This window comes from Camarhynchus parvulus, chromosome 6 (genome assembly GCF_901933205.1).
Source record: "Camarhynchus parvulus chromosome 6, STF_HiC, whole genome shotgun sequence".
Classification (NCBI taxonomy): domain Eukaryota; kingdom Metazoa; phylum Chordata; class Aves; order Passeriformes; family Thraupidae; genus Camarhynchus; species Camarhynchus parvulus.
Window position 1 is genome coordinate 22462029 of NC_044576.1, and position 15327 is coordinate 22477355.

At 55.5% G+C, this 15327-nt stretch overlaps 1 protein-coding gene across 2 annotated transcripts; it reads right to left on the reverse strand.

Moving 5' to 3' along the window:
- Positions 1-459: 459 nt before the first annotated feature.
- Positions 460-9435, reverse strand: TLX1 (T cell leukemia homeobox 1). Of its 2 annotated transcripts, none has more exons than XM_030951715.1 (3): positions 8316-9435; positions 6475-6676; positions 460-3111 (listed from the first exon to the last, which is right to left on the reverse strand). In XM_030951715.1, the coding sequence occupies exons 1-3, from the start codon at positions 8782-8784 to the stop codon at positions 2889-2891; spliced, it is 894 nt and encodes a 297-aa protein (XP_030807575.1). In that variant the 5' UTR covers positions 8785-9435; the 3' UTR covers positions 460-2888. The 2 variants fall into 2 exon arrangements, with proteins under 2 accessions (XP_030807575.1, XP_030807574.1); XM_030951714.1 differs by having other exon boundaries at positions 6475-6712.
- Between the last annotated feature and the right edge of the window lie 5892 nt (positions 9436-15327).

A 15327-nucleotide genomic window follows, 5' to 3' on the forward strand; every position in this document is an offset into this window, starting at 1 on the left:
TTCCCTCAAATGTGCATTATCATCTCTTCAACTTCACTGGGGAACATTTTAGATTATTAACTGAATAAAGTAGATATTATAAAATGGTTGTCTTAGAATTAAATTTTATAATATTGATGTGTCATAATAAGAAAAGAGAAACCAGTTTTAATATCAACAGTGAGTATTATTATTATTATTATTATTATTATTATTATTATTATTATTATTATTATTATTATTATTATTATTTTGTGGTTGATTTTTTCCTATGCAGAAACCCTGAAAAGAAAAATACACACCACAACAAACTGTGAACCGTTAAAGGTTTGTACACAGCAATGCCTCCTGAAGGAGTTTAACTTTGTAGACAAAGTTGAGTGAATGTTAAATAATAAGCTCATTCAGAATAAAAAAAATCTGACTGTAGTATGAAACAGAATTCAAACAAAAGACTTCTCTGAAATTTACATTGGAAAAAATACATATTATTTTATTTTAGCTTTCTTCTGGCAGTAATCAACATCTTTTAAAGATATTTCTAAAAATGCATGCTCTCCAAGTTTCGTATTTTCCCATGATTTATCATGTTTTCCTTTTTCTGGCTTCTTTTCTCTCCATTGCTGCAGATGTTTCTCTGTGTTCACATACACATTGGATTGCAGAACAGGAAAATCCTGCAGCACCATAAATTCTCAGCCCAGTCCTACAACAGCAGGTTTTGGATGAAGTAGGTTATTCATATTCTCCCTCAACAAACTCCTCAGCAACGCTGCACCCAGAGGACCCAGCCTCGAGGAGCACTGTCCCCCACCAGGTATCAGAGGCTTGGGGTGTTTTGTTGCAGATGTCCCACAGGCAGCCTGGAACCCAGGGCCACGTCAGGGGGTCCCTGCCACTGCTCGAGGCTGCCTGCCCTTTTCAGCCGTATCCTCCAACATCCTTTACTCAGTAACTCCAGGGCTGGAAGGAAGCAGCAGGCTGAAGCCAGCCACAGGGCTGGGAGTCTCCCGCAAGGAAACTGATGAGAGTTTTCCCACCCGTTTGATATTCCTCTGAGAAGGGCTTGCCAAGCTGGGGACAATGTCCTGCAGCAAGGCTGAGTACAAATGGAAAACAGTGTGCCCAGAATAATCCCCGGCAAGATTGTCTCTAAAATGTACTCTTGCACATTTCTTTATATTCAAATTCCCCTCTCCATATTAAGTTTCAGACACAAATATCTGTAGATCTGCCTCAACCCAGGTGAGACCTCATTCCAAGGTCTTATTCAATAAATTATTCCACATGAGTTTAAGGCTAAGCCCATGCACAGTCCCTGCCACCCCCAGCAAGCCCCCAGAAAGGCTTCAATTAAAGCAAAAACTAAATGCACTGTTGGGTTGGAGCCTGAAAATGTTTATAGGACCAGAGATTAAAACACAGCATATTACATCTGGAGCTTCCAAAGACAAGTGGACCTGAGCAAAGTCAAATGGAAATGCTAACTCTATTTTTATTTAAAAAAAAAAAGCACAGGCTTCAGCAGTAGTAGTGATATGCTGTCTCCTCTTGGGGAACTAATAGACAGGGAACAGCAAGGCTTTAAATGATTTATTCAGTACCCTGGAGATTTTTTATTTTCTTTTTCATTTCCACATAAATTACACAAGCACTTTATAAAATGAATACACATAAAACACCTTGTAAGTGCATAACTTAAAAAAAAAACAAAACAACAAAACAAAAGCAAACAAATGAATGCCTTTAAAAATCTCACTGAAAATTGGTTTTCTGGTTGCTTGTTTGTACTAACTGCTTAAATTGGCAGTGCTGTTTTAGATTATAAGTAACTGAAAAATATATATTGTTTATATATATATATAGCTATATATTCCTGGCATTTGCTAGAAGTGCTTTGTTTAATTTTGTCTCATTCTCTTGGTACAATTAAAAGAATAACTAAGTTAAACAGCTGAGAGTGAAATAAATTTTTTGTTGTCAGGAACTGCCTTCTAATTGGAAATGGATAAAATAAAACATTGGACAACATTTTGCAAATTATATGGAAATATTCCATGGAAAGAAACTGCATTACCCCCACAAACTGCCACCCAGGTCTTCTCGTTATTAAAATACTCGCTGATGGGCACAGAGTCCGTGGCAGCCAGGGACTGTTTGGGCTCTTCATACAATTGAGATATCATATTTACCGTCCTCAGGAGTCTGTCAGATCCTTCTCTTGTTCCCCCCTTGCAAGAAAAAATTAATGAAAAAGGGGAGGAGAGACAGCGAGGTGAGATCTGAAGGGTTCCCATCTGGCACAAGCAGAAATTGCTGCTGTTTCCTCCATTTGTTGCATCCCCGAACGTCCCCGGTGCAGACAACCCAAGAAGGCTCACAGCAGAGACCATGCTTCCCAGGGAGCCTTCTCCTTTTCTTTCAAGCCAACAGTTCAAAACATATATCTATATATATCTATATATAGATATACATGTATATATGGGTGTACATAGACTTTGCACTGCCGCCAGTAGAATCCTAAGGAAGTTTTCCTCTCCCCCAGCAGGATGATCACCAGCGGCTGTGTCTGTCAGGGCTAGGCTTTTGTCTGGCAGCACTTCAGCAAGTTCAGGGTCGACACTGGAGACTTTCAGGAGAACAAAAGGATTGGGGGGAGGTGAGACAGCATTGCTGCTCCAGCAACTCCATGGCTAGGGAGAGTTTTTGGGATGACTTTCCTTCTTTTTGTTCCTTGTAGAGGGCTTTGCCAGCTGGATACATAGGATGCATGTGGCCAGAGGATCAGGGGGTTCCAGTCCTCCTTGGGATGAAACAGAGTTGCTACATGTCCCACCAAGGATGCCTCGTGTCCCCCTGGGGACAGCCCTGCCAGTAGAAGGTGTAGGTGCCACCAGTGGGTGCCAGACTTATTCACAAGCAGAGGCGACAGTGGTGACACTGGTGATCTTGGTGGAGTCATCAGACCAAGGCTGGAGATTCTGAAGGGCGAAGAGAGAGGAGTTGTGGACACAGATGGGGTCGGCTTGGATGGGCTGGTTGATGGTTTTTTGGAAGGCTTCCTGCTGCAGCTGCATGAGGATGCGGTTTGCTTGCTGCCGCTCAGCCTCCCGCTCCTCCGCTGTCTGCCTCCTAGGAGAGAGGGAGGCATTAGGGGGGCCTGGGGCAGCAAGGGAGGAGTGTCTCCAGAGAGATTCAGTTGTGCTGGGTGCTCATGATGTGAGAGGGCAGGGGTAGGAAAAGAGGGTGCCTTGCAATGGCATGGTCCCACATCCCCTACACAAATGGCCAGTAAATCCCATAAACTGGGATTTAAATCCCAGTAAATCCCATAGACTGGGTCTGTCTGTCTCTCTTCCTGGCCTTGGCAAAAACACTGCTCAGATCAAAAAGAGTTGAGAACAGCCCACAGCTCTGGATTACTCTCTGCCCACAGGAAAAAAACAAACAGGGACAAAACACCTGAAGTGTCACAAAACAGCATTGCAAAAGTTGCAGTCCCCTCTAGTCTAACAGAAAGAGCCAAGTATGCAAAGCCCCAGGAAGAAGCATGGAGCAGGATGGGGTGAGACAGTGACTGGCAGTGCCACACATCTGGGAGATGGGGAGTGTCACCCTGGACATCCCCTTCCAGCATCCAGGTTTGCCACCTTGTCTGCCATGCAGTGGTGACCAGCTGTTGACAGCTTGGATGAAGGCAAAAACATTCCTGTAGCAGGCAGCAAAATTTCAGCTAAACACTAGAAACACATTTTTTAGTAGTAACAAAAATCAAAGCACAGAATATACTCTCTGGAAAGGGTGAATGACAGTGCTTTTCTGAACAGTTTGAGTGTGTGTCTGCCTGGTATGACACCAGCAGAGGTGACCCCCGAGGAGAGGGTGTTAGGGGGTCAGAAGGGGCTCTTTCCAGTGTTGGTTGGGCCCTGGCTCTGGGCTGCCTAGGAGCAGAGAATGGGATAGGTAGAAATGGCCTGAATCCTCTTGTATCCACAACAGAAGCGCCAGTCCTGCTTGCTTGGATGGCAGGTCATCTAAAGTCTGCAGCTTACACTCAGCCCTACTTCACCTGGCACCTCTATTGATGCTGCTGAGAAAACCTGGGAACAACTCAGAGTGCTGGTCCCAGGATGATTCCCAAAGCATCCCCTCCCTCCCTCACACCCCCAGGCTCAGCTGACATCCTCTCAGCAGCTTCAGTAGACCGGTGACACAGGAAATGGCAGCTTTTTAATTTAGCAGCTCGGGGGGATGTGAGATGTCTCATCCCCTTTGGCCATGGGAATTGGAAGTGGCAGCTCTGATCTCCACAGTGGCATCTCAGAGCACAGGGCAGGGGTCCCTGTCTCCCAGTGGGGAAGCAGGCTGGCACTTGGATGCCAGCAGTGGGCCTCTGGGCACCCAAGCCTCCAGACGTGTGGCCAGTGTTCCCTCCTGGGAGCAGGTAGTTCAGGGCTCAGTCCCTGTTCTAATCACTGTGTCAACATCTCACATCAGACATCCTGGGAAGAGCGGGCTCAGAGCTGCACCTGCCTGGGGAGCAGCTCAGTCTCTGCCTCAATGAATATTTAATGACTCCCTGCACAACGAGGAGATGCTCCAGGAGGAGGGAGGGAGCCCCAAGTCCAGGGCGATCAGGAGTACCGTGGCTGTGAGCACTTTGCTCCCGAGTGTCTCCCTCCTGCAAGCAGCTGGTCTAATCATGGATTCTCATCAGAATGGGATTTCCAGGTTCATACCTGCCTGGAAAGAGCTGTGTCTACAGCAAGAACCCAAATCTGAGGAGGGGATCACAGCCACCTCCCTGCAGTGGAGACAACCAGGCAAGGGGCAGAGGCAAGACTCTTCCCCCCAATCTGCATTCAAGCAGTTTAACTGCTCAGAAGTCTTATAGCAACTCTATTTTCTTAGATACTCCCACTGCCTCATTCAGGCCAAGCCTACAGCAGCTCCTTCCAGCTCCCAGTGCTCCAGGAACCACTCAGAGCCCACTGCCCAGTGCAGGGCTCTGAGGCAGGAAGCTGGGTGTGCTATCAGCCAGGGGCACCCACATCTCCATCGCAACACCCGGCAGGCACAGATGCATCCAAGCAGAACTTACATGTCTGTGTTCCTCTGGCTCAGGCCAGAGATTCTCCCATGTCTAATATTACAGCTGAGGTCTGGCTGCAGCCTCTCCCTTAGGCAGAAGCAGGATTTTGTTTCTCTTTACCCAGCTATTTTTTGTAAAACATGTGAATAGGTTTGTATCCTCTGCACCTCTGCCAAAAGAGGCTGAATTTAGCCAACAGACGCAAAGAGTATTGACAGATGGATTTGCCTCACTTCCTTAGGAAACCTGGTTAGAAGACACAGCTGACCCCATTTTGCAGGCCACAGCAGGACTGTTCCTCCTCCAGGATTCTTTTTCTGGCCAACAGAGATCACTCCAGACAGAGACTTCCTAACAGTTGGGGAATTGCACTACCATGGATTCTCTAGGGAAGAACTCACTTGGGTTGAGAATTCACACCCCCTCTTGGTTTCAAGTTCCTTGATCCCCATTTCTTACCCAACCTCAGCATACTCAGGCAATCACTGTCCTGTTAACCCTTGCGAAGACTCTGGGGAAGTCCTTTCCCCCCATTTTGAAGAAGCTGCCTGCCCGCCCTCCAGCACCCAGTGCGCAGCAGCCAGCAGCTCAGCAGCCGGCCCAGGGCAGGAGATGTTCTCAGGGCTGGGGTGTCTCCCTCGGGAACATCCCGGGAACGTGCAGCTTGGGAGGGGCAGGGTCACTGCAAAGGAGCCCTAGAGGCTCCGTGTGAGCCCAGCCTTCTCTTCCTCTCCGGCTTTACTGGCACGCCCGGCAGCAGAACAAAAAGAAAGCGTTTGGGCAAGGAGGCGCCGCGAACCCCGCGGGGACGAAAATCTCCGCGCTGTGCAAAGCCCGGTACTCCGACAGCCCCGGGCCAGGGGCTCCCACTCGCCGCTGCCGCGGACAGAGGCGGGGGAGTCCCTGCACCCTCTGGTGCCACTGACTGCACTCACTGCACAATTGTGTGCTCACACACGCTCATCCCCGTGGCATACCCGCACGCGTTTTTGCACTCAGGTCCGGTGTGCTCACACGGCCCGCAGCCCCCCACACTCGCGGGGCTGTGCTGTGCACTCACACCCCGTGCACGCTACACACACACACACACACACACACACACACACACACACACACACACAGAGAGCGTGCGGGCACACACGGGCACGCGTGGCCTTCGCACTGACCGTGTAGTTACACTCGCGTGTCCTGCTTGCACACACGCCCGCAGGTGTGCGCACACCACATTCACACACACACACCGCTGTGCATGCACACGCGTGTCCACACACGGTCACATTCACACACACACGGGGCTTGCACGCCTCTGCGCTGCCATCAGGGCTCCTGGCAGAGCTGCTGGCAGCAAGGTCTGTACCCCCGGACTGCCCCACCCCGGTCCACCGAGACCCGCGGTCCCTCACCTCCACTTGGTGCGCCGGTTCTGGAACCAGGTCTTCACCTGGGCGTCCGTCATCTTGAGGGCCTTGGCCAGGGCAGCGCGCTCGGCCGAGGCCAGGTATTTCTGCCGGTGGAAGCGCTTCTCCAGCTCGCAAATCTGCAGCCGGGTGAAGGAGGTGCGCGGCTTCTTCTTCTTGGGGGGCGTGCGGTTCTGGTAGGGGTGACCTATACGGCGTGTTACAGTGAAGGGTGAGAGGGCCACTGGGGGGGACACGGGAGGAGGGGGGATGAGAGGCAAAGAAGCAAGCAGCGACACATCAGCAGAGGGGCTCCGGCTCCCGGCCGCTGGGCTGGGGACCACCCCCCACCGCTCCGAAGCCGCAGCTTCCCCGCCGACACCCACGCACGAGCTGCAAAAACTCGGCGGCGGCGGCCCCGCGTACCGGGAAGGCCCGGCGGCCTTTCCTGGGTGCTGCGGGCACCCGCCGGGCACCGCTCGGCTCCGGCGGAGGGGAAGGTGGCCGCTTGCCCGGCCAAGAGCCCGCCGGGGAACGGGGGCTCAGCAGCGGCAGCCGGTCCTGGCGCCGGGCCGGGGCTCCGCGCCCCGTGCCAAGCGGGTTCGGGATAATTTCGTTTAGGCGCGGCGGTAACCCCATCGTCCCCGGCCCCAGTGCCTCGTACAGGGAAGTACAGTCCGGACTGGAAACTGGAGTTGAAATTTGTTGTTCTGTTTGTTTGTTCCTTTTTTTGTTTTGTTTTAAATATATATGGTTTTGTTTGGATTTGTTGGTTTGATTTTTTTTCCAACCCCAGAAAAAAAAACAAAATTAGTGAAAAGTCACATTGTCTCTAAGCCAGGAACAAATTGAGTGAAATTCAGTCAGGTGCTTGCCAGGGGAACAGCGCGTTCGTCCACCCGCGGCCGTGCCCGAACCCAGCGCCATCGGGTCGAAATTAAACGGGAACTTTCAAAAATCGGGCCTCGGTTTCCGCCCTCGGGAAGCGGCGCTGATTTTTTCCCGTTGTAATTTCGTTCCTTTTGTTCGTTTGTTTGCGTCTTTTTTATTTATTCCTTTTCGTTCGAGTTTTTGCTTTGTTAGTGCCGAAAGATGGGCCCAGCTACACCTGGAAACAGTGGCGAGGCCGGGAAGGGGCTCTAGCCCGAGCCCCGCTCTGCTGGGATCTGCAAAAGGTCCTTTTTGGTGGGAAAAAATGCTGAGCCGAAACCCGCAGCTGGGGAAAGCCAGCCCGGTTAAGAAAGGCAACGGGACGGCCTTCCCGGGCAGGCCAGGGCCGGGGCCGCCTGTCTGCCTTCCCGCCGGCCGGCCCGTGCTTCCCAAACAACTCTCGGTTTTCAAGGAAAGTTTCCCCGGGTCTGGCTCGGGCGGCAGGGATTGGGCAGCCGTGCCCGGGGCTCGCAGGAGGTCGTGTACAGAGTTTACCGTCCCTTTTCTTCCATGCCCGCCTTTGCCGACCCGTATCGCGGGGGAAAAAAAATATAAAAAACCTACACCAAACTAATAAATAAATAAATAAAAAGGAACTAAAACAACAACAATATAAAACCCCACATATACAAACAATCAAACCAACGAAAATATCAAAACAAACAAACAAAAGGAAACACAACTCATTTAGGGGGGACTGGATATGCCTCATTTCCCACCCCGTCTTGCTTTTGGCCTCCTCCGGGACCAGCTTTCCAGGACCATCCCGGCTGCTTTATCCACCCTGCTGGAGAGATCCCCGGCTGGATCCTGCGTGTCCCTTTGGGCACCGGTTGTCGCGCCGAGGCCGGGCGGCGGGGGACGAAGCGGGGCGGCGGGAGCAGAGAGAGAAGGGGGGTCCCGGTGGCGCAACTCACCTGTGAACCTGTCTTTTGTGTACCGCCTGTTGCTCTCCATCCAGGGGAAGGTGAGCCCCGTGAGGCTGTTCATGCCGTTCACCGCCGGCACGGCGGCGGAGAGGGGCTGGTGGACGCCGCCGGCCACGGGGCGATGGGCCGGGACGCGGATCACGCCGCCGGCCGAGCTCAAGGTGTTGCCGTTCATGCTCACCGCCATGTTCACGTTGTAGGAGCCGGGCAGGCCGCCCATGCTGCAGGAGGTGCCGGTGTAGGCGCCGGCCGCGCCGCCGCTCGCCCCGTAGCCACCCGTGACCGTGTTATAGGCGCTGCCCACGATGCAGCCCAGCCCGTAGTCCGCCGAGTCCTGCAGCCGCGGGTGCGACACCATGCAGCTGCCCGGCTCCGACGTGTTGAGGATCTGGTCGATGCCGAAGCTGATGGGCTCGGCTTGCCCTTGGTGCAGGTGGTGAGCCCCGAGGTGCTCCATGCCGCCGCTCGGGCACCGGGGCCGGACCTGCGCCCCGAGCAGGGCAGCGCAGCCCCGCACCGCCCCGAAACCGGCGACGGGGCCGCACAGAGCCGCGGAACGCGGGCTACGCGCTCAGTCCCATAGCACGACGGCAGAGCACCCCGAGAAACGCCAGCAGAGCCACGCAAGGCCGGGACACGGCAGCCACACGCTCAGCACGAAGACACAGCAGCACAGCCATGCGCAGCCCAGGTACAAGAGTGAAACAGCCCCGCAGCCCGGGACACGACAGCCGTGCCCAGCGCGGCACAGGACACAGACACTGGAGACACAACCGCGCCACGCACACCCGACAGCTTCCAGGAGCGAAGACCGACACCCCAGCCAGGCACACTGGTCCCGCTCCGATGAGACCCAGCACCCCCAGGTATCAAAACACGTCAGGAGCCTCTCACCCAGGACAGACAGACGTACGCACGGACACACACACACACAAGGGTGCCCCGGGGACCCCTCGCCGCGGCGGGCGGTGGGAAGCCGGGAGCCCCGCGGAGCGGAGCGCGGCGGATTGTGAGTGCGGTCGCCCGCCGCCCCGCTTGCCCATCAATCACCCTACCCAGGGCCTACTGCTGCAGGCCCTCACTCTCCATTGGTTGGATGCTGAAAGCAGCCCAGTGAATGACAGCAGAGAAGAGCACACAAGAGGAGTTTCTTCTTCCCCAGCCCCCTCTCACACCCCCCATCAAAAAAAAAAAAAAAAAAAAAAAAAAAAGGAAAAAAATCACCACCCTTCTCGGCCTTATAAAGTGAGCGCTGGGTGAGCGCAGGGCACTGAGGGGGTGAAATTGTGGCTGATACCGGGCGGCAGAGGGGTCGTTTGGTCCCGGAGTTTGTGGCCGCGCACTACCGGGAAGGAGGATCTTGGCTTCCAGGCCCCGCAGGATAATCAAGCCCAGGCTGCGATCCCCAAGGGCTGCCGCTGATCCCGAACGAGGGCTGAAGCCGGAGGATCCCCTTCTGGTGAGGTCTCAGACCCACCGTGCCCCTTTGTTCCAGAAGGGTGCTCTCAATTTCAAAAGTCAGCGCCTTCCAAAAAGCCACGGAGGAGGCGGCTCTCCCACCACCAGACCCCAGAGCAGGGACACAGGGATGTTAAGAAGGGCACCCCACAAGTGCCCGGACCCATGGAAGGGATGGGATGGGAGGAGACGAGGGGCTCCTGAAGCACACTTTCCCCCGGAGAACCGAGGCTCATTTCCCCGGGACGATGGCAGGCCCCAGCTGCGCCCCACGGGGCAGCGGACACTGCTGACAGGGCACCCATCGCCTGCTGCCGACGCCCCCTCCCGCTCCTGCCCGCGGGGAGATGAGTGTTCCCGTTAAAAAAAAAAAAAAAAATTTTAAAGTTTAAAACAACATGGAAATGAAAGCCGCTATTGCAACTTCTGTAAAACTTGCTGTGGCCCTGGCCCGTCCGTGCCTGCTCTGCACGGCCGGGCCGGGGGCAGAGCCGCCGATAGGACCGGGCACTGACCTCTCCTTGCATCCGGCCTCCCACTGCTGCCGACCGGTGCTGCCCAGGGCGACCCAGCGCTCCCGGCCGCGGCGGCAGGGATCTGCCCGGTAGCCTGTGCTCTGCCCGCCTCATCCTCCCCATTACGGGCTGGCACCGGCCCTCCAGGCCCCCTCCTCTCTGGCTGGGGCAAAGGCTGCCCTTCACGTCTCCAGCGTGCCCGTGGTTTAGTGCCCACAAGGGACCGTGAGGACCCCACAGGACAGCCTGCTCTGGGGTATCCCCCATACAAAACAAACGGCACTGGCATGAAGAGTCGTGTCTGTGCACTCAGGTACACCTCCTCACTCATCACCAGCTATATCGTCCCATCCTCATCCTCACACTCCCAGTGTTGCACACAAGCTCAGAGGCACCCTCATGAGCTCACAAACACCCATGCTCACAGTCCCACACATTCTCTTGCACACACACCTACGTTTTGTGCAGTTATTCAAACGCCCCACACATTCACAGACAGTTACAATCCCCTGCACACGCAAGTTCTGACACACGTTCTCATTCACACCTTCACATCTGTATGTATCCACACCCACAGTCACTCCCACAACAGGCAGTGACACACCCGTCCCCGTGCGTTCAGACACCCCCAGACACTGACACACCGGTGCTTGTGGGTTCCTGCCACCCTCACCCAAGCCACAGCCCCGCTGTGATACCCCAAGACCCGTCGCTGTCACCACAGCCGCCACCACACCCCGCACGGGAAGGCTGTGAAGACAGTGGGCGGCAGCGGCAACCACGGCCTCCCCTCGGCCCCGTGCCCGGCCGGTGCCCAGCCAGCCTGCCCCCGCCACCACCCAACCCTGCCTGCCCGCTGGGGTCGGATTTCCCCCCCCTCCCAGTACCTGCCTCAGTTCTTGACTTCTGAACTCTTCAGGGAACTCGCTGGCGCCAGCTCCATCAACCAAAGTCCTTGTGGTTAGGAGGAGCTGGGAGAGGAGGGAGGGAGTGAGGGCTGAGGCCAGCCGGGGCCGGGAGGCTGCCCTCGGGCAGGGGCCCTTCTTGTCCCACAGGACTGCAGCTGCCTTTCCCCTTCATCAGGATATGCCTGAGCTTCTTCTCCTGCCCCTTGTCACACAGGAGATGTGGGGCAAAGTCTGCTCACCTGTCCTGAGCATGTCAGGTTGTTTCCACAGGAAAGCAATAAAAATGCCATGCCAGTCCTCCACAGTGCCACAAAGTCCCCTGCCAGTGAGCTCTGACACCCTGAGGGAGGCAGATCTGCTGCCAAGTCCTGAGACCCAGGAGATGCCCCCCTCCAGTAAATAACACAGCTGCCTGATGCCACTTGCACATCCCAAATGTCCCAGCTGATGCCGGGAAAAGCTTTGGCCTCCCCTGTGCCAGGGATCCTCCAGGCTGAGCAGATGCTGAAGGTCCCAGAGGGACTGGCCTCCAGAAATCAGAAGGTCACCACCAGTGATCCAGTCTGGTTGGTGAGGGTCACAGCCCCCAGCTGCTGAGCCCAAGGTAGAGGCTTTGGGGCAGTAAAACTTGCCAGGAGACAGATAGCAGGTAAGTCAGAATTCCTTCTGGCCAGCACCCAGTGAGGACAAAGGAGAAGAGCAGGCAGGGCTAGGTCCTGACAGGGATTCAAAATTTCTGGAAATCAATGGGAATTATTGATGAGTTTGGGGATGATGCAGAGCCCTAGGATTTATTGTCTGCATAAGCCAGACTTCACTTGCATCCTTGAGAAAGCCACACAGCTCCTGGCACTGGAAGTTTGGGCACTGCACATCTAAGCTCCAGGGCAACACCTGGTTGAGATGTTCCAGTTCAAATTGCTCCTGGCCTCAGTTTCGAGACCGTGCTGCAAGATCACACACTGAGATATGTCAGGGTCAGTCTTGGTGCTTTCAGGTTCACATCCCAGCAAGACATGGACCAGCATCCTCTTGGAGATGCATCCAATGATCCTACAAATGGATCCCTGGGGTGGGGGCCAGAGGCACCCCAGCCCAGCTGTCTCTGCCTGCATCTGCAGTCAGTACGCTTCCATTTGCTGGGGGCTGGATTTGTCACTCTTTGCTAGGACTCTAAATGCCAGGCCCTGCAAAAAATAATTCAGATATCACACTCTAGGCAGAGCCCAGGGAGACAGACATTCCCAGATGCTTCCCCAAACTGCTGCTTTAGTTCTTAGTTCTTCTGTACAGAGAAATACTGTTTTGTGGGAAACACCAACAAGGTGGGTCAGACCTCCTTGGAGGCAGACGAAAGCCTCCAGTGCAGGAGCTGACGTGTGCACTAAGTTGCTGCAAAAATTCATACATTAAGGAAGCCCAGTGTCCTTGGCCTCCACTTCTCCAGAGCATCTCACCTCCTTCAGGCATCCACAGCCACTGTACATATTCCTGCAAGCCTTGAAACTTTTGTCCCCCTTCACCTACCCCAAACAGCTGCTGGGACAACTTCATTTCTATGATGGTGTTTTAATCCTGCCCCAGATGAGGGTTGAGGGCCCAGTTTATCCATGCTAGGAAATAACAATTAAGATGAGGGTTCTCCCTGATGCATAAGGCTCTCCCTCCCCACGAAGTGCCCAGGGATCCTTTCTCAGGTTCTCTCATTGATCGTGTGCATCTGCCTCCTGCTAGCAGAGAGGAGCAGCCCAGCCAGGGCCTGACCTCCACCCTCCACTCCCCTTTTCTCCGGTTTTGCTGGCTTGCCGGGGCTCCTCTTGGCCCCTGAGCTCCTTTGCCGCTCGGGGCTCCCGGGAGTTTGGCATCGCAAGCTGCCTCTCTGCCTCGCAGCTGCTGGCCGGGACACCGCTGCGAAATACAAGCCCTCCTGAGGGGACTGGGGACAAAAGTGGTGTGTCTGGGACCTTGGCAAGATCCCAGCAAAGCCCACTGGGCTCTGTCCGAAAACTGCATTTCGACCAGTGCTTTCCAGAACCTATAAAATCCTCTGTATTGCTGAAAGGAGAGTGAACGGCTCTGCCGCGGGCAGGTGTGCGGCCACAAACACCCCTCAGCAGAAGGGTGCACTCCGACTCCATCCCTGCCTCGCTTCCTTGCGCCGGGGCTCCCCAGCTCGGGTATTATCCAGCTTTCTGCCCGTCCATCACCTCCCGGAGCCCTTTCTCTCCCGCCGAGCCCCTGTGAAATCCATTGCGCCGGAGGCGCCGGTGCGGGCTCGGGCAGCGCACGAGGGCTGGCGGGAGAGCTCCGGGGCCGAGACGGCTCCGTCGGGCGTCCCTCGCCTCTCCCTGGAGCGGAAGGCGCTGCCGTCGGGGCTCTACCCCTCAGCACTGCCCCTGCACTAAGTTATACCTCAGGTGTCTCGACAGACGCCCATAGCGAAGCAGGACGGCCCCCGCACCAACCGGCCGGGTTCCCGCGGGGCCGTGGGCTTCCCAACGGGAAATCTCGTTTTCCGCAGCTCCCACCGAGCCCGAGCCCGCACGGACGGCGGCGCCTTTTCCCGGGCTCACGGTCCGCGGGAAGGGCGGCCTGCGCTTCCTGAACGTTAAAAGCAATTAACACCATTTGGGGAATTTTTAATTGCTCTATAAAGCACGCTGTAAATAATTACTCCCAGCTCTGTTGATCCCCCGAATACGCACTGACAGTTGTAATTTATGGCTTTGGAAACGTGGTCCCGTGCATTCAGCATAACTCCTTATTACAGTAATGACTTAGCGCCGCTGCACTTAATGAGTATAAAGTGCCCGGCGCAGCGGGAGCCGCAGCATCACACGAACTTCGCCCGCAACGATATTTCTCCCCTTTATGGTTACAAACGACCGAGGGGCTACGAGTTTATACGGCAGGGAAGGAGCGGCGGGGCCGGCTCCCCGCTCTGTCAACGACATCTCCCGGGGCAGTAGTTATCTACCAAAAATAAGTATTCAGAGCTGTCCGCAAACTGCCCCTTCACCCTCCTGTAGCCCCTGGCTTCTTGGAGAAAACGGGTTCAGCAGCGGGATGTGCAGGGTCAGGGCTCATCGCACCAGTGGGCGCAAGCAGGAGGGACCCGCACCGTCCCTCTGCCTCCCGCCTCCAGCTGCCCTGGGACTGACCAGCTCCACGCAACAGGCCGGGGGTCTCTCGTCCTTGCGGATCCTCCCCAGGCGGGGGTACCCGTGGTGGGGAGGAAATGGGGTGGTGGCCGGTGGGACCCGCCGTGCCCGGCGGCGCGCCATGAATATTCAGCATCGCCGGTTGCCGGAGGAGCATCTGCCAATAAATTATTGGTCCTGCGGCACCAGCCCCTCTCTCCACCGTGCAGAAATGCGTGTAATCCCATTAGCCCCGTCCCCTTGGCCACCCGGCCCGCACCAGCCCCTCCGTAATGAACGGCGTCTGGCCGCCACCCCTGAGGGCATCGACGGCAGTGGGGGACACCGGGGGCTCTGCCCCGTTATTAACTCACAGTTTAATTACACTCTCCGCGGCAGCAAGGGAGCAGATATGGGCTGGTCACCCGCGTCCCTCCGCAGGCTCCCCCTGGGTCTCCCCCACTCCGAGAAAGTCTGACCCCGGCGACAACCAGGCCCTTCGCGACACAGAGGATGGCAATGGGGATACGGCCCGGTCCTGCGGTGGCCCCTCACCCACGGGGGCTGCTCACCGCCGCCGGCCCCGGCTGCCGGCAGCTGCCCTGTTTGCTCGCCCGCCGGGGAAGCGGCGGCCTCTTTGTCTCCCCCCGCCCCGAGCCTTAGGCCTTTTCCCCATCAGACAAAGTCCTGTTTTGCCAACAGATTTGTGTCTCTCCCCTCCCCGGCCCCCCCATGTTAAAAGCCGCCCTCGGGGGCAGGGGGCGCAGGCAGCTCCCACCGCCGGGCAGGCGGGAAGCGGCCCGCCCTGCCGGCTCCGCTAACAGAGTAGCTTTCACTAATGAATGAGAAGATCCGATAATAATGGTCTTAATTATTGCAAACATTGTTACGGGCTTAGCTCTAAAAACCTCCAAACCCTCCTCGGTAAATCCTCGCGTTTGTTGTTTATTTCCTCCCTCTTTTCCCCTCCCCGAGGTCA